Source organism: Equus quagga, chromosome 6 (genome assembly GCF_021613505.1).
Source record: "Equus quagga isolate Etosha38 chromosome 6, UCLA_HA_Equagga_1.0, whole genome shotgun sequence".
Lineage (NCBI taxonomy): Eukaryota > Metazoa > Chordata > Mammalia > Perissodactyla > Equidae > Equus > Equus quagga.
In genome coordinates, this window is record NC_060272.1 from 80,231,397 (window position 1) to 80,251,068 (window position 19,672).

Here is a 19,672-nt window from a genome sequence, read left to right on the forward strand (position 1 = left end):
CATTCTGTTCAGGAAGCCTTTGGGACCCCTCTGGACTTACTGAGAAATGGTAGGGGCAGCCCACCCTATCACCAATTGACTTTCCAAACCCTTGCACTTCCCCAGTCAGCATAAACTTTTTTCTTCCCAGTTGGACTTCAGCTCCGCCACGGTTGTGGCTGATCAGGAAATCTGCGTCGCCTAAGCAGGGGTAGACAAACTGGGAAGAGGTGAAGGGTGAGAAAGGGAAGGCGGAGGAGCAGTTTACAGTTAATCATTTGCCTGGATTTCTCCCCCTGAAGTAAGAATGTGTCAGTTGAGTGGACACTGTGGATCACAACTGGACCTGAGAGAGCCTATTCAAGAAGGCTGCTCACTGGGCCAGGTGTGGGAGATATGGAGGACCCAGGGAAGCAGAAGCCTGTATAAGAGGCCAAGCTGAAGCTGGACCTCCCATGTCGGGGGCTTGTATAGATTCACTCCCCCCAGAGCCCTCCAAAGGAGCCCTCCCCATGCACACATGGAAGATCTGCATTTGGAGGGCCACCTCGAAGAGAGTAGGTCAATCAGCACCAGCCAGAGATAGGGACGACCAAGAAGAAGTGGGAACTTAGCATGAGATGATGAAGTTGAAGCCCCAGGGCCCCTCACCTGCATGAGCCCATTTAGATTTTAATACTTGAGGGCCTCCAACATTTTATAAATTTTTATAAGCTTGAGGTCTGGATCCTGGATCTGCACCTGACAGCAGTCACGTAACGAAAATTCTGTCTCCCACACTCTTCTTTCTCCAACACCAGAGAAGCCAGGAAAGAGGAAAAAGTGGGGCTAATACCCCCCTCTACTCACTCCCCATTTCAGGTATCAAGGCACCTGTGTAGCATGCATCCAAAATAAAGAATTTGCCCAAAATGTCTTTAAAGGACTGGCTACCCAGCGGGAAAGGGGAGTGTGATTTGAGACAAAGTTATTGGGGGAATATATATATATATCTCACGTTATGTTTCAATGGATTGACTCAACTAGATTCAAAGTTATAAAAAGGGATATAGCTGTGGTTCTCAAATTGTGTGCTGAGGGGCCCTGTGCACAGCAAACTCACAGAGGCAACAAGGGATGTTTCAAATTTGCTGGAAGATAGAGTGATGTCTCTCAGACACCACTGTAACTACTAGCTCAAGGCAGCTCAAGTTTCAACATCACATCACACACTACATTCCTTGCAATGATACATATCTTTGCAAAGCTGGGATTTTGTGGGTGCCGTACCCACAAGTACCTTGTAAAAGTACCTTGTGAAAATCGACGTGGAATGGGAAACGAAGGTGGCAGCAGCATCTGGTCTTGTACCAGGATTTGAGGAGTTGTGCAGTGCCCAACAAGCACACACATTCCATTAGCAATTGTGGTTACTTAAGAATGAAATAAAAATGGCATTTTTCTTTCAATTTATATGAATTTTCTTTTCAAATGGCTACTAGGTTTTTAGGACACAAATACTTATTAAATCGTTTGGAACTAACTACATAATAAATGGAACTATTAGGTACTTCTTTTGGCTTAGGGGCACTGAGAAAGTATTACCAAGACACTAGGAACACACAGCCTGAGAAAGCGTGGGAGCCCAGCGTGCACAGCAGTAAGTAGGTCTCTCTCCTCCACCAGGGACCAGGGGCAGCTTCAGAGACTAGATTCTTGTGTGTCCTAGAGATATTTAACGCACATAATAATAGCTAACATTCATTTAACTTTTACTTTGTGCCAAGCACTACTCTAAGCTTTGTCTTTACCAACGAATGTAACCCTCTAGGGTGCAGGTGCCAGTCCCATTCCTGTTTTACAGATGAGAACACTAAGTCTCAGAGAAGCTAACCACTGCCCAAACCTGCACATGTTACAGCTGGCTTCAGGTCTGAGCTCTTAGACCTGCTCCATGTTACCTTTGTGCAGTTTGGATATTAACTTTAAAAACACGTCAATTTGATAGGAAAAACATGCCAGCTATTTGAATGTTAGTGAAGTTAAATACTTTTCCATATGTTGATTATTTCTATTTATCCTTTCCATAACTTTCCTTCTGTGAACATTTTTATGCTTTTAAATTGCCACCACTTTCTAGGACGTCTCTAAAAAATCAATATGCTAATTATTTTGAAGTACCAAATCAGGCAGAAAGGCTAACTACTGTGCTAACTGGAATCTTCTACTCCTCTATATTTCAGTAGATCAAATCCACTTTTTAAAATTAGAAGCTTATGTTCTAGAGACAGAAAACTAATCCTGAGCTTTTTCCCTTATCACTTCTAGATTAAATGGTTATTTGAGAAAAATTAAAAGAGAAGAATCTCCCTAGCTCATAAAAGAAACCTTAAGACGGTTGTCTCTGGTGACCGACGACTGTCGTGCTGTGGAAATCACTCCCCGCTGCTTGTTTTTCTAAGAACAAGTGATGTACTTTTTTCCAAAGTCTGAGGAAGAAATCAACGTTATGCGACATTTTCCAGTGTGAGTTCACTGATGTCCTCAGTTTCTCTTTGCTGATTGTCCCTTGTTCCTCCATGTGGGGATCTCCTTCCACATCTGAGCTGAACTGCAGGGTTTTCAAGTGGTACTGCCGAGACAGAGATCTAGCAAGCACCAGCGCATCTGAGCTCCAGAGAGGGCAGCAGGCGAGGAGCTCAACAACTGCTGAACGATGTGAAGCATTGAGTCCTGAAGATAGAAATCATGAAAGCAAATTCTTTCCCAAACATTATTATTATTATTATTTTTAAGATTTTATTTTTCCCTTTTCCCCCCAAAGCCCCAGGTACACAGTTGTATATTTTTAGTTGTGGGTTCTTCTGGTTGTGGCATGTGGGACGCCGCCTCAGCATGGCCTGAGGAGCGGTGCCATGTCCGCGCCCAGGATTCAAACCAGTGAAACCCTGGGCCGCCGCCGCAGCAGAGCGCACCAACTTAACCACTCAGCCACGGGGCCGGCCCCCCAAACATTATTTTTTAAACAGTCTAATAGACACTCATTTTTCATGTAAGCTTCCTTTTATTCTATCAGTGATTAGTCCAGTAGCTAACCCCAGCACTGACAATCACGTATCAGCTGTGATCTAGACGGTCAAGGAAAGACTGTTCCCGTAGAGCAGACTTTTTCCTAGATAACTTCTTTTTTTTCTAATCTAAAGCTTGTTTTATAAAAATATAAAGGATTCCTTTTTCAAAATAAACCTGTCTGTTCCAATTAAGTCTGGGGTCTTTAGGAACCGGTAAAATAATGAGCTACACTAGTTATATAAATATTAGGAAAGGAACGAGCTAGAAACTAAGATAATGCACTTTATAGATGAATCTATGAGATTTTTAAAATTATTATTTACTTTTATTAAGGACAAATAACTAGAATCCACCTTCGAGACTTCAAGAAGGCTTTAGTACTTGGAAGGAGAAATACTTTAAGGCTGGGGGAACAAAATAAAATTGTTGCCCCAAATATGACTGCAGGATTTTTACTAATTAAATTAGTTGTTTTTCCCCAGAATTTCCAACTTAAAGAATTAATGACCTAGAGATGGAGCCCTCAGTTAAAGGCAGAGGCATCCCCAGGATGTGTGTCTCCTCAGGCAGACTGGGGATTTCCCACTGTGCTTGTGAACTGCTGTGATAAGCATGGGTTCAGAACTAAAGGCCTAGCATGCCCTAAATGAGTTTTGCTTGCTCTGTCCTGATCCTCCACAAATAGCTTTTCCAGAGATCATCTGGATTTTGTTTAGATTTTTTTTGCATGTTTCTCTTCCAGGCCATGGAAATTTATACTAAATAAAAGTAAATAGATTTTTATTTCTATTTCTTTGCAACAATAGCTTACATGATCACAGCTAAAATGAACACAGAGATATAAGGTAAAAAGAACACCTGTAGAAATGCTCTTATGCACAAGTATTTGGTGGTTCGATTTGCTTTACTCTGGCATATACATATAGAATGCACCGATATCGATACGTTTGCCTGTACTAATCCAGTAGATAATTTATCCTGAATTCTATACAGCATTTTAATCCACAAACTATCATAGTTTCTCTGAGTTCCAAATCAAACCAACAAACAGCAGAGGGAGCTGGTGATGTGCTTTTGCAAGTGAGATTTGTGCTCACTTCAAGGGTACACAGAATTTTTTGGCATGCTGTTTCCACGGGGAGGAAAGTAGGAATTCTTCGTTAAACCACCTGCAAAATGCAGGATTTTCCTTTAGTAATTTCTTTTTATATCTACTTATTCTAGGAAAGTGCTGTCAAACCTAGTCACTTAGAACCAATAAATATTGTGCAGATTTCTATCATGTCAAGGCAAACCTGAGCTACGTGGCCCCCTCCTCCCCAAAACACGAGACAATTGTCAGAGGACCCTTGACTGGCATGGCTAACTCTGTCCTCGAACCATTATGGGCCCCTACTATTGTTCATTCCATATTGAGTCAACAAAAATAGATTGAGCAGCATTATGTTCGACGTATGTGCTGAGCATCCCTTTGTACATACTGAATGCTGAAAATTGCAGCTTGGATGTTTGTCAAATCCATGGGCGTCTCTACACAAATTCATCACAAGTTCTTGCAGGACAACAGTATAAAGCAGATAGGATTATCTGATTCAGTTATAAGTTCTATAGGTCATTACTTTCATCACACTTGAAATTTGTAGCATTTACCTTCCAGATTTAGATGAATTTCGAACTTTGGAGAGAGACTGATTTTAAAGCTACAGAGAGAACACAGTTTTACTTCAAATAGGATTCTTTCCTCCTTTTATGTAAATGTGTAGGGACAGAGTCAGGAGACCTGGTTGGGGCAGTCTCTGATGAGAGGTGGGCTTGAACTTTGTTTGAAGATAAACAGGATGCAAATCATTGCAGAAGGAGGGATGGTGTTCCGGTACAGGTGAGCGGAACCGCAGCTGCGGGGTGGAGGCTGGAATGCAGTTGGTATGGCTGGTCTCTGGGACAGTGGGACCAACCTGGCTGAGGTAGGTCTTGACTTCTCTAGTTAAAAAAAAAGCAGGAGCTGGCCCCGTGGTCAAGTGGTCAAGTTCTCGTGCTCTGCTTCAGTGGCCCGGGCTTCACTGGTTCGGATCCTGGGCGTGGACCCATACACCACTCATCAAGCCATGCTTTGGCAGCATCCCACACAGAGGAGCTAGAATGACCTACAACTAGGATATACAACTATGTGCTGGGGCATTAGGGGGGCGGGGAGGAGAGGAAGATTGGCAACAGATGTTAGCTCAGAGACAATCTTCCTCACCAAAAAAGGAATAGTTAAAAAAAAGCAAACCAAGTCTCGCCAAATACTATGTTCCTTCCCACTAGACATATCAGAGGATGCTATTCCAAACTGATGCATTCTCTAATGCAGTGGTTCTCAAAGTTTTTCAGAACTCCTTCACACTCTTAAAAAGTATTGACAAAGGACCCAGTGAAAGCCAAGAGGTCCTCTCTCTGCTGAACAGTTATCAGGTCGGGTGAGGGCTTTTCCCAGCTCTCCCCCTGGGTGCCGTGTGAGGATGGCCAGGGAAAAGCCAGGCAAGGATGCAACATTTCCCCTTGCCCCTGTGGCTGCCAGATTCACCAATTTTTTTGGCATCAGGTCCACACTGATGAAACAGGGTTTTGTCCAGCATGTAGAAAGCCAGATCCAGAAGACACCACAGGACAGAACCTTCTCTCCCAGGAAGAACTGCAAAGGATAAAGAATGAGGCGAAAATAGAAAATATCAGAAAATTGCTAACAACTGCCTAGTGTGCATGTTGTACAAAAAAACCTGATCTTTGTTGTAGATCCTTCTCAGTGTCTCAGACCCAGAGACTTTAAAAAGACCAGAATATTTTGGGACATTTGGCAAAATATGTAAAGTTGCCATCAACAATAGCACATTATATTCAGGCCCACAGGGTCCAAGTGCCAGTGTTCATGTCACCTATTCTGGTCAGAAGATGCTCTCAGGGCCATGCAGTGCAACGAGAACACGGTAGACATGGCAGCACACCTCAGGCATCTCCAGGTGCCGTGGAGTACTGCAGCTGCCGCTCCAAGAATAGGCACTGCCTGTGTTTACAGGCGCTGAAGGATGAAGCGGGGACACACCAAGAACACGAGCAGAAGCTTCTTCATGAATTTTATAAAATCAATCTCAGTTTTCCCCAGCTGTCCACGGGTTTAAATGTTAAGAATAAGAACGAAGTGACACCACTGCAGAGCCCTATTGACAAATCTTCAGATTTTCTCTCATAGACGACGGTGACGATTTCTACAGACATCCAAAAGGAACAGGCCTTTACCACCCCTTGGTTTGTCCAAATCCAGCCCAGTCATCCCTGTATGTTCATGCGGTCACAGGACACGGTCCCCTTTGGAAGGGGCAGGGACAGAGTCACAGTTGCTATTCTCAGACAACCCAACCCTATCCCAAGTGGGTTTCCTCCTTTCCCTAGCCCTCCACGATATCCAGGGACTGGGCCGCAGCACCTTCTGACATCAGAGACCGTGCCACGATCATCCCCTGCCCACCGGCAAGCAGCTTTGGCTTTGATTTTTCTAGACAACCAGAGGACGTCTCGAGATTTCATCCCTTTGATGTCACTTAGCAGGCCTGCTTGAGAGGGACTGTCAGTCCAAGACTGAGCCTCCCTTTGCCCACCTCTCTTCCAAACCCTCCTCATCCTCTACAACTGCCAATGGTCCAGACTCTGGATGCTGACATCCTGCAGCATCCGCTAATGCCACCTCTCTCAACAGTCCCTTTTCAGCCTTGCCACAGAGGCTCCCTTAATTTCAGCAGCTCCAGCTGGTTTATAAGTCATTCCGTTTTCCAGGCCAGGAAGCCCCCTACCCTTGGATGACCTTTCCACACAATAGCATCATGCACTTGAGCTGCACAGCAAGCCCCACCTCAAATAACTTGTACAGTAAGTCTTAAACGTGAGTCTCCTGCCATGGCACAACACAGCTCTGGGAGGGGTCCCTATAGCAGGTAGGTTCACTTAAAACCTTTAAGAGTCTAAAAATAATGCATGGCTTCAGGCTGTTGGGTGGGTAGGGTTAGTCTCAGAAATTTCTCTGGAATAACATATAAGGTCTTTATCACAACCTCAAAAAATTTTAATTGGATGGATGCCTTATAATATTGAGCTTTATAATGAAGGTGGAGTATTGTACCTGGTTATTTATTGATCAGAAGCAGTTTACTTAATAGGAGAGTTGCTAAGTTTTTACATATCATATAAGTGAAAAAAAAAAACAAAAACAAGAAGAAAGAAAAATAGACTCTAAAACTATGGTGCTGTAGAGTTCAACAGCATAATGAAAGTCCTTACTTTATGATCTAAAAGTACACTGGTTCAAAAATAAACGTCAAGATGGTAATCTGTGAGAGCAGGAAGGCTAAAGCCACTCTCTAACTACTTTTTGCAATTACTTTGATACACACACACATCGAAACTGTGCTATATATTAATAACACTAACAAATGTTAGTATTTAACATTTGAAAACTCCAAATATTAACATTTAACAGACATATAATACGTGCATAAATATACTTTCTGTGAAAAAAATATTTTAAAGACATATTTCTCTTTTGGTCTGTCATGTTTTTATTTCTGGAGAAATATATTAAGTTCCTAAAAACTTGATACCATAACACTTCTAGCTCTGTACTGCTGCCTTTGAAAGTTTCAGAACTTTGGGTTATAAGATCCCTTAACATTTTCCAGATCAAGTATCTTCTATATCAAAGGGAATTATTCTTACTAAGCGTCTCATTTAATTTGGGCTTTAGAGATGCCTGTTAAAAAAGAGATTTTGATTCTCTCTAGATTCTCTCAGGTAAAATAGAACAATCTTTCATTCTGTTGCATAATCCATACAATTCATCTGTATTCCTTGTCAGGGCCTTTACATTAGGGAACAGTGTTATCCTAATAATATGCTACTTAACTGTGAATACTTACTATTTGTACAAGTAGTACCACTATATTCCCAACAGTATGTTGAAGAGAAGTGGCACAAGAGCAGGCATATAGTTGGATCCTGTTTTTTTATCCACTCAGCCAATCTATGTCTTTTGATTGGGGAATTTAATCCATTTACATTTAAAATAATTATTGATAGGGAAGGGCTTACTATTGCCATCTGAAAATAGTTTTGACTTGTAGACCCTCTGAAAGGATCCTAGGGACACGCTAGGTATTCTGAGTCCTACTAGATGTCCCCAGACCACACTTTAAGAACTGCTGCTCTAAGGTATTTCATCAGGGTGTTTATAGGGACAAGATGTTTATGGCTTGACAAATGTTTTTACAAAAACACATGATGATCCCTTGGGAAACACAAAAACAAACCAATATGCATGGTTCCAATTATTGTGAAAAGGTAAAAAAATGTGAACACTATATAATGGGTTGTGCAAACATAAGGAATCTGATAGTAGTCCCAGATCACTTTGCCATATTTCACAATTTAACAGTCTGAGAGACTCAGCTAATGTACTAAACTGTAATAAGTCAACTTCTTCACAGGTGGCATAAAGTTCAAGTTACCGAATATCTGAGTACCCAGCATGCACTGTCAATGGATATAGCAAATGTCATGACATTCGCAAAACAAACTGTCTTTTAAAAAGTTAGTTTCACACTTTCTATAGGCAGTTTTGCTTTACTTCCTAAATATTTCAAGTTTGATATAGATTTTTAATAGTCTTCATAGTATGCATAACTGAAAAAGTTGACATGATAGTTTGTACTGTATTTACTTAAGCTATAATCATTCCAAGTGACTTATTCTCCACCTAGAAGCAGTATCCGAGAGTTAAGAGCATGGGGTATGGAGCTAGAAAGCCCGGGTTCAAATCCCAGTTCCACTAGTTCTGAGGCAAGTTATTTACCTGCTGTATGCCTCAATTTCTTCATCCAAAATTTGGGATCATAATAGTATATTATCTCACAGGGTTGTTGTGAGGATTAAATGAGTTAATAGATTAAAACAGCTTAGTGTCCTTCATGTGGTAATTGTGCTGTAAACATCAACTATTATTATTGTAGTATTCTTAAATTGACTGGAATGTTTACTATTTTGAGATATACAGATTCCTGTATATTTCAATAATCCACATGTTGGTCTGTGATTCTCTGAAACCACCTGGCTGCCCTACTATTCAATTCACTTCTGACACTAACTACTCACAGTTAGTGCAGACCCACGAATTAATAGCTCAGTCCCATAAGCCTGCCTCCACTTCGGACGCCTGTTGCAAGTCCCAGAGACCACCTGTACTCCTGTCTCACTGGCTATAAATTGGGGATTCCCATGACCCCCTGCTCAGGTTTGATAATTTGCTAGAATGGCTCACAGATCTCAGGAAAACACGTTACTTAAATTTTCCGGTTTATTATAAAGGTACAAATGAACAGCCAGATGAAGAGGAACATAGGGTGAGGTCTGGAAGGGTCTCAAGGGTAGGAGGCTCTGACTCCACAGAGTTGGGATGCATCACTGCAGGTAGATGTATTCACTAGCTTGGAAGCTCATCAAATTTAGTGTTACAGAGTTTTTATAGAGCTCAATCTCCAGCCCCCCTTCTCCCTGGAGTTTGGTGAGTGGTCCAAAACTAAAGGAACCAAAAGCTTCCTACCCTTTAACCATTTGGTCTTTCGGGTGACCACTTCATCACGAGGCTATCTAGGGGCCCCACTCTAAGTCACCTCATTAGCATAACCTCAGCTGTGACTGAAAGGGGCTTGTTATGATTAACCAAAGATACTCCTATCACTCAGGAAATTCCAAGGATTTAAGGACCTCCTTGCCAGCAACCAGGGACAAAGACTACATGCATTTTTTATTATACCACAGTTGGAAAGGAGTGAGAGAAATGATGGAAATGAATCAACTGCTGTTATTTTAAATACATTAGTCTCATCTTCTCAACTAGACCTCAAACTCTTTGGAAGCGAAGACCATTACTTCAATTTCAATTCGTCCTACAGCATCAAGCACTGTGCCTAATACGCAACTGATAACAGTAATACCTTGCATTCATAGAATGCTTCACAGCGTCACAAAGTTGTCTCAAATGTATGATCTTCTTTGAACCTCATACACGTGTGATGGCCTCCATTTTACAAATGATCAAACTGAGGTCCTGAGACATTAAGCTACCTACCCAGCAAGCGTATCCCGTAAGAAGCAGAGATACACTACAAACCCAGTTCTTCTGATTTGAATTCTAGCCCTTGTCCCTTCACCACAAAAGATATTAGGCTGTAAGATAGGTAACTGGTTCTACCTGGCTTGGTCCTAAATCACTTAACTTCTCTGGGCCTTATTTTCGTCATTTGAAAAACAAGGGATCATTTAAGTAAAGATTTTTTCATTTCCAAAATCTTAAGATTCTATAATCTTTAAGTTCTCTTCTAGTTTTCAAATATCATTATCTGTAATCCACAATAGTTAGCTTTTCCTTCTCACCAGAATGTCAGTAACTATGTTTTTGCTTAATAAATGTTCCCAGAGTGTCACTAATTCAGGAAAGACACAAAATTTAGAAAGTTGGCTATACAACAAATTCCACTGGTTTCTATTAAAAAAAAAAAAAACAACGAAAAAACCAAAACACCAAACCTATTTTTCCAAGGAAAAGTATATAATATATTTAATCACTTTTGGTGAAGAATAAGTTAGAATAATTTTGGAGCCCATGACATCATAGGTGTTAAAAGAGTAGCCTAAAATTAGAGGGGATTTATTTGTGACTGTTCTTGGATTCCGGAAGGTTTAAACCTGATATCTACCTTCCTTAGACCATAAACATTTCTCTCTCACGCCTAGTGAGAAATTATTGGAATTTGCACAACTTTCATCTCCTCTTCTGTTTCAGGATATGAAGAGCATATGGTTAAGCTAGAATACTCCTCCCTATCTCTTCCCAGGAGAATATTATTGTTGAATAATAAATCAAAAAATAACTAGAGTCAGACATTGGAGGGGAGGTTAAACTAGGAGGCAAATTCTAGCGTCTTCCCATATTGAGATTCTGCACCTTCAGTGTTCACTCTGCCCTAAAATTCATGGCTCTCAGTCACGTGAGGTGTCTGTAACCCACTTTATAAAGTGTGGAAATTCAAAAGACTAAGTTAATTGGAAAGAAAGCATACTCATCCTCACAAGTGATTAAATACTTTTCCTTCCTCTTTCTTAAAGAGTGTCTAGACACAAAATTCTTAGGTAATTGCACAAAACAAATGCTTTAGAACACAAAGCCCAATCTGAAGCATTATAAACCTCAAACATTTAATGTCACAAACTATTCATTTGTCTACACTTTTGCAGATATAACATTTATCTGCAGTAATTACTCTTCGCAACAGCTAGAGATGTTTTTGTAATCTTATTGCAGATTACTATACTTAGTCAAATATTTATTGAGTGCCGACTAAATGTCAGGGACTATGTTAATCACTTAGTTTCACAACATTCTTAAAATAAAAAAGGCCATTAACTGCATTTTCACTAGCTCTACTATTTTGTAATGAAATAAAAGTTTCTTCCTTTGTTTATCAGGCAATAAAAACCTTGTTAATTCACTTTCCTAACTCAGAGATGCCAAATACAAGAAACAACCTGGTTTTTTGGATGGAAATAATAATGCAATTCCGTTTGCAGTGACATAAAAAATAAAACCTCAAAAGTATGGCTTACTTATAGCTAGGATGAAGAAATATAGGAAGATTTCAACAGAGGAAACTTACAAACACTGAAATGAACTTGACTTTCTGTGTATCCCCAAGTAGCAGAACAGCACCGAAAGGTAGAGATGATAGAAAAGTAGATGTTGGCTCAAAGAAACCCCCCAAACCTCCCATCCAAACAACTTTTCTACAAGTTGGAGCTGGTTTGAACACTGAAATAGCTCTTTTAGGCCCCCTTGCCTGGAACGTCGTAAAGGAGACAAGCACTGGAGGGAAAGTTGGATTACTTGATACTTTAACGTACCTTTCAGCATATATTCCATAATTAACATTACTATTATGAATTTCTTAAACACGACAAAACTGGTGGGGACTGAGTTCTTACTGGATTCAGGAAGCCAGGTAGTCAAGGTACCCCGCTCCTTTATGAGACAGCCCACGGAAGGAGAAAACGGCGAGAGAAGGATGGGTTTTCCCGTTAGTCTCGCAGCGACCTGCTGACCATATAAATTTGGACGAATCTCCTGCAGGACATCCGTTAAGAAAACGAAGCGTTCTATCCTGGAATGGTCTCTTTTTCACAGCAAAGAGGAACAGAGAAGTAGGACGCAGAAAACAAATGTTCTGAAAGGAGGTGCTCTCTAAGGAGAGCGGTTCCGAGTCAGATCCTGCAGGGCGTGGAGCGTGGAAGGGAGAGGAGGGGCAGGGGCGGATGGAGTGAAGGGCAGAGAAGCGGGGGAGCACTACCGGGCGATGGGGGCGGGGAGCGGTCGCGGTGGAGGGAAGCGAGCGGGTCCTGGGGACCTGGGTGGAGGAGCCGACAAGCCGCGGCGCCGCACAGCACGCATGCGCGGGCCCGGAGCCGCGGGCGCCCGCTCCGCGCGGCCGTCGCCGTCTGGGCCAGCCGCCCTGGTCTCGGCCGGCGCCGCAGTGCGGGCGCCCGAGCCCCGGCGAGGAGGCCGGCTCACACTCTTCTCCATCCCGGCAGCCCAAGACCCGGCGGCCAGGCCAGCAGCACGGAAGCCACCACGCCGGCGTCGACCGCGGGTGCGACGGCCGCCGGGAGCGCGTGGGGCTCCGGGGTCGCTGCGGCGATTGGCCGGCCGCGGCGCCCGCTCCCAGAATGCAGCGCATGGCGCGTCATTGAAGAGAGACCATGATGGCGGCGGCGCTGGGGCCCCCAGAAGTGATCGCTCAGCTGGAGAACGCGGCCAAAGTTCTGATGGTGAGTGCGCCGCGCCCCCGGCACGCCGGGACCTGCGGCCTCCGGTCGGCCCTGCCGTGTCAGGCCTTGGCGCCGCTGGGCTGGTGACCGACAAGGGCCTCCAGGGAGCTCTAGAAGTGGAGGAGGTGGTGGTGGCGTGGCGCAGGGTTCTCCGTCCTGCTTTCGTCCCTCTCTTCCCGGGGCTGTCCTCTTCCCCGAGATGACCGGCACCCCAGCCGGGCACGGAATATGGTGTTGTAGGAAAGAGAGTTTCCTGTGCCACGGTCGTCACCCTACACGCTGCCCGGTCGCCGGGGGCGAGGGTAAGGCGCGGGGAGCGAGGTCGGGTCATCCCCGCAGGGCTTCGGTCGGGGGCTGTGTGCGCGCCGCGGGGGAGTGGGTGTCCGGAGGGAAGAGATGGCTCGGCCCAGGTGCTGTGAGCAGTCCTTGTTCCCTTCGTGCATTCAGGTGCAGCCACCTTTGGAGTAACCGCAGCCGGCAGCACGTGGAAGGACCGGCAGGAGGGAGGGGAATCTTTGGGACCAAGGTCATTGGGGCAAAACTTTTTCCAGGACTGAGCTCCCTGTGGGTCACGCGTTAACTTCATTCTTACACTATACAATTAACAGTTTGATGAGTAGGTTGTTTGCCCAGGGAGTTTGAGAAGGCCAAGTCAAAGGATAAAAAAAGTATTCCACGCAGGGAGTAGAAGTAAGGATAGACTATATTCAGTTACTCCGTGAACTGTGTGTTTGTATTTGTTGGCCCAGTTTTATTTTTTAAATTATGACTTCCGTGTTTGTAGATGTGTTTTGGAAGTTAGAGGCTCATTCGATTACTTGAATTGATTCCACCTTTCTAAGAATTGAATGCAGTCAGCTTTGGACTTTTTTCTTTTCCTTTTGGTTTGGTGTTTGGGTTATGTGTTTGAGCATCACATTTGAAAATATTTGAACAAATTCTAAGGTAGTTTGTAGTTTTTTTAAATCAAGTTTTGTTTTCACACACAGCACCAGATATGAAAGTTAGCTCGTGAAACTGAGCAGTGTAATAGAAAGCGAGATTTACTTGCTTCATTACGAGCAAAGTTAAGTGAATCATTTTGTCAGAAAACTGAGTAGATAACGTTTTCAGACTTTTGCAACTTAACTCGAGAAGAAACTAGCTAGTATCTCCCTTAATACAAGGTTCTTAAAATCCCTGACATACAGCATTTCCTGAAATACCTGAAATTTTTCCAGGAACTAGGGGCCCCATTTTCATTAGAAGTACTGATTTAAAAACTACGGCTTTAGTTCTTACGTTGAGAAGATGCAATAAGTGTCCTTCATCATTGGCCTGAATATTAATTAGCATTTGTGCTTGCCGGTACCTTCCCTCTTCCCTAGCAAAGCTGGTTTTATCATCTCTACGGGAGTAGCTGAGAAGAATAGTAATGAGTACTGTTTATTGAGTGCGTAGTACATGTTATGTACTGTGTTTGATGCTTTACATACTTTATGAATCCTTGCAACAGCTTACAAGGTTGAGAGAGTTAAAGGGACCCAGATTACATAATTAGTAAGTGGTTAAATTAGGTCTAGAACTCAGATCTGTCTGGCTCTAAGCTGAGTTTCTTTCCACTTTACCTCACCACCTCTCGTATGTTGTATAGATATCCATTTACATATTTTTTAATCTTTCCAGAGGAAAAGAGTATTGACAAAAATGTTATGTTATTAAAAATAGGAAATTCGTTTTTGGAAATTTCCACTTAGTATTTGAAAATGTGTACAAAAAAATGTGTCAGAGTAGCAGTTACTGTGTTATTTCTCAGTATGAAAGCTGCATTCCAACTTAGTATTTATTATTAATAACAGCTCACATTTATTAAGTGCTTACTATGTGTAAGGCACTATGCCAAGCACTTTACATATTTTACCTTCTTTAATCCTTGCTACCTCTATGAGGGAGGTATTATTACTTTCATTTTATAGACTACGGGACTCAAACATGTAGATGCTAAGTAATTTACCCAGATTTTCAAGGAAAGTTGTAGAGTGGGAACTCTACCTTCAGTCAGTCTGTTACCAGTCTGTGGTTCTTAACCTATAGTGTAGTGAGACTAGAAAGCGGGTAAATTGATTCATTTGAAATAGTTATGATTGTTAAATCTACTTCAATTAGTAAGCATTACAATATTAAAAAAAAAAGGGTGATTTTAGCTTTATCCACCTGTGGGTCAGAGGGTAGCCATTTGAGGAAATCTTTCTTTTTTGCTGAGGAAGATTAGCCCTGAGCGAACATCTGTGCCAGTCTTCCTCTATTTTGTATATGGGATGCTTCCACAGCATGGCTGCCGATGAGTAGTGTAGGTCTGTGCCCTGCTCAGTGCCCAGGAACCAAACCCCAGGCCACTGAAGTGAGTGTGCTGAACTTAACCACTAGGCCACAAGGCTGGACCTGAGGATATCTTGTTTATAGAAAATTGCTATGTATTTTAGCTGTTAATATGTTTTGGGATTCGAAGTAATTAGTGATGTTTTTCACAATTATTTTTGCTTTAATTTTCCCTTTGGTAGTCTATTTTTTTCATGAAAATTAGCGTAGAGTTTTAGTGTGTAGAATACTCTCAAGAGATCTTTTGGGACAGAGGTCTTAGGGAGTCCATGATGGATATCAGAAGGAAACTGTAAGCAAATTTTGGGGTAGAAACATACACTTTTGGTAATAGTCTGTAGTTTTTACAGTTTCTCTCAGGAAATAGAGACCCTGAAAAGTAAAAGCGTAGTCTAAGCATTTCTCTCTTCCATTCTACAGATGGGGAAACTGAGGTTCAAAGAGGAAGAAGTGACTTACAAGATAGCTCACAGAACAAATTAGTGATAAGACTGATCCCGAACACAGATCACCAGATTCCCATTTTAGAACTCTTTCTAAAGTTTTACTCAAGCATGTTGCTTCTCAAAGTCAACATACTATAATACCGTAAATGTTACATTTCATTACCTGATGGGAAAGTTCTAGATGTGTTTTTGGATATTGCACTTGTTTCACTGTGAATGTCTATATTCAATCCTGTTTAGGTTATTGGATAAACTGCCAAATAAAGCAGTATATTAAACCTGTAGAGTGAAAAAGATGTTTATAGTTTTATAGGTTTCAACATAAAGAGTGATTTCTCCCTCAAAAGTAGTAACAGAATATTTTCCGTAAATGCTTCTAAATACTGCTTAATCTGATTTAAGACAGTGAGGTTACGTGCTAGAAAATAAATTTGAAGGTGAACAAACTAGAATGAGGAAGGACTGTTGTAAATTAATATAAGCGTGCAAGTGAACTTATCTATTCTGAAAGCGTTGTGCAAATGGAACGTTGTTTAAATAGGTCTTGAAAATTTCTTGTCCAAAAAGATTCCAGTTGTTGGCTTTTGCTTAAGATGCCTAACCCTAAGTTTTTGAGAAGATATTGAATACATATCAGAGTAAGTAAAATCGACCACACTTCTGTGCTAACATTCTCATTGGTGAGAGTCTCTCTGACTATATGAATTTAGCAGGTTATATTTACAGACTTGAAAATTTGGTGTTGTAGATACATTTTATGTTATTTAAAATTCATAATAATACTGGAATATATTGTTTTAAAATATATCAACAACACACAGGGGCCAGCCCGTGGCTGAGTGGTTAAGTTCGTGCGCTCCATTTCGACGGCCCAGGGTTTCGCCAGTTCAGATCCTGGGCGCAGACACGGCAATGCTCATCAAGCCACTTTGAGGTGGAATCCCACATGCCACATCCAGCAGGACCACAACTAGAATATACAACTGTGTAGTGGTGGGCTTTGGGGAGAAGAAGAAGAAGGGGGAAAAAAAAAGATTGGCAACAGATGTTAGCTCACGTGCCAGTCTAAAAAACAAAAAACAGCACACAGATGTGCAGAATAAAAAGTGACTCTCCCTCTCCCTTCCCCACTCTCAGTCCGCTCCCTAGGTAATCCATAGTGACTGTACTTTGACCTTTTTTCCTATGCTGCTACAACATACATTGTGTAGTTTTTCTTTTTTACATTAATGATATATTATAAATATTTTCCTTGATTAAAAAAACATCGTAGAGATAACTTTCTGAATAGTAAGTAATTCAAGCTGTACAGAAAGGTGTATTAGGGAAAGTAATAAGTTCCCTAAGTTCCATTCTCTCTCTTCAGAGGTGACTATTTCTTGGGCGTCCATATTGAAATTCTCTAAACATATAAGAGCATACATACATCATTTTTTAAAATCTATTTTTTTACATAAATGAGATTGTATGATCCATATCCTCCTGTAATTTTCTTTTTTTACCTCATTGTAGATGAATTTTAAAGGAAGTTTGTTTCCATTTTCTTTCTCTGTGTGTGTGTGTTTTTTTGGTGAATAGATATGAGATGTAGGTTGTGTTTTGATTTTGGAGACACCATAATGGAAGAGTTTAGTATTCTTTTAGTATTAGTATCACATTCGTTTGAACCATAAATCCAAAGCATGCTTTATTTATTTATTGTCTTGAATTTCCTTGGTTTTGTTCCCCTGGCTCCTTAGGCTGTTAGGGATTGTCCTTAGTGTGTGCACTGATAGTATGAGATAATGCAGAGCACATATATTAACAATACTTTATAGAATAGTAATTTCATATATTTAAAACCAGAATGGATTTTAATAAATCTAAATCCAACTTTAATGAAGGCTTCAGACCAGTTTTCATAGTTTTTATTGTAGTGGAATTTGGTTAATATTTTGAAAGCATCTGCAAAATTAAAGTGTTATACAAAAATTCCTGTCTTCTTATTTGATTCTCACGTCAATCTTGTAAAGTAAACAGGAGAAGAGATATTCTTAAACTTTATAAATGAGAGAATCTGAGATTCAAAGATGATAAGTGATTTGCCTTTGGTCACGTAGCTGGTTTGGATCTGGAATTCCATCTCTGGCCACTCATTCATTCTGCAGCATTTCTTCAGAATGTACATGCTAGGCACAATGCTATATATGCTGAGGAGATGAAGAAAGACTGACCTTGTTTTCAAGGAGGGCATAGTCTGATGGGGGAGAAAGGCAAAACTGTAGCAATTGCTCAGTAATGTAATGATGAAGTATGTATTAGTGTTCTGTGAGAGTACAGAGGAGGGACATCTGTCTCAGGCTGAGGTGGGGACCTAGAAAGCGTGTCTCACAGTAGGTGATCCTTAAGCTAGGTCATGAAGGACAAATTGGAGTTTTCCAGTCCAATAAGAGGTATCCCAGATAGAGGGATATATTTGTATGGAGGCCTAAGAGAAGCAAATACATTCTGTTTGGGGAACATTTGAGCATTTATTTAGTAGATGTTTCCTGAGCCTCTCATATGTGTAAGGTACAATGCTTTTATTTTTTTGTAATCAATACACGTGTCATAAAATTAAGAATTTTGATCATAGCATTTGCTTTTCTTATTGGAAAGATGCATTGTGTTGAGTAAGCGTTTTTATTTATTTCAACCTTGTCTTTTGTTCTTTGCTATGGGACTAGATATTAGAAAACTGGCGCTAACAGAATTCTTTTTCTCAAAAAACTAGTTAGCGGTAAATTTTTATTTAAAATTCAGTTCAATTAAATGTATATTTTGCTGGCCGGCCCTTGGGCGAGTGGTTGAGTTCGTGTGCTCTGCTTTGGCGGCCCAGGGTTTCCCCAGTTTGGATCCTGGGCGTGAACATGGCACTCCTCATCAAGCCATGCTGAGGTGGCATCCACATGGCACAACCAGAAGGACATACAACTAAAATACACAACTATGTACCAGGGGGCTTTGGGGAGAAAAAGGAAAAATAAAATGTTTTTAAAAAAAGTGTATATTTTGCAGTTGGGTTTGTGTCAAACTCAGCTAATTGGAACATAGCCAGTGATCCAGAGAAGAAATGTGAAAAGACCTTTGAAATTATGCACAGATACTTAAAAGCTAGTTGATAAAATTTAACAGCATTTTATGATTAAAATTTCAGAAAACTAGGAATTGAAAGGAATGCTCAATATGATAAAAAAATAGTTTATTGAAACCAGTAGTAAATAGTGATACTCTTAGGAGTAAAATGGGGAATCCTAATATAACTATCATTCAACAAGCACACATATTGGAAAGAAAAGTAAAAAAGATTATTTGCAGGTGATATTCAGAAAAAAAATCCAAGGAAATTAACTAAAAAACTATTAGAACCATTGGTTGTTTGGTAAGGTGGCCAGACATAAGACATAAAAACCAATTGAAAGATTTCCTTTATATGTATACAACAATGATCAGCTTAAAAATGGAAAATGGGCTAGCTCAGTGGCATAGTGGTTAAGTACATGTGCTCCGCTTTGGCAGCCTGGGGTTCGCAGGTTCAGATCCTGGATTCGGACATACCCACTGCTCATCAAGCCATGCTGTGGCAGAGTCCCACATACAAAATAGAGGAAGATTGACACACATGTTGACTTGGCGCTATCTTAAGCAAAAAGAAGATTGGCAACAGATGTTAGCTCAGACCCAGTTGTCCTCAAAAAAGTAAATAAATGAAAAGGAAAATAGATCTCATTTTTTAGGAATAAAAATTGTGGGAATGAATTCTAGGATACTGTGCAACATATTTATGAAGAAAACTAGACAGCTTATTTGAAGAATAGGAAAGAAGATCTGAATTAAATGAAGGCTTTGTTCCTCATTCCAAAGAATTAACCTGGTTAAGGTGGCAATTCCTCCCTCAATCTATAAATTGAATGTGA

At 41.1% G+C, this 19,672-nt stretch overlaps 1 protein-coding gene and 1 pseudogene across 1 annotated transcript in view; both read left to right on the top strand.

The window, feature by feature from the left end:
• The window catches only part of LOC124240746 (CCR4-NOT transcription complex subunit 4-like), a 31,054-nt pseudogene extending 19,624 nt beyond the window's left edge, over positions 1-11,430 (top strand).
• Positions 11,431-12,735: 1,305 nt separating this feature from the next.
• XPO4 (exportin 4) overlaps positions 12,736-19,672 on the top strand; it is a 121,522-nt gene continuing 114,585 nt past the window's right edge. The window contains exon 1 of the mRNA XM_046664990.1: positions 12,736-12,933. Coding sequence (XP_046520946.1) covers positions 12,865-12,933 — 69 coding nt within the window. The 5' untranslated portion in view covers positions 12,736-12,864. The remainder of the gene's footprint in view (positions 12,934-19,672) is intronic.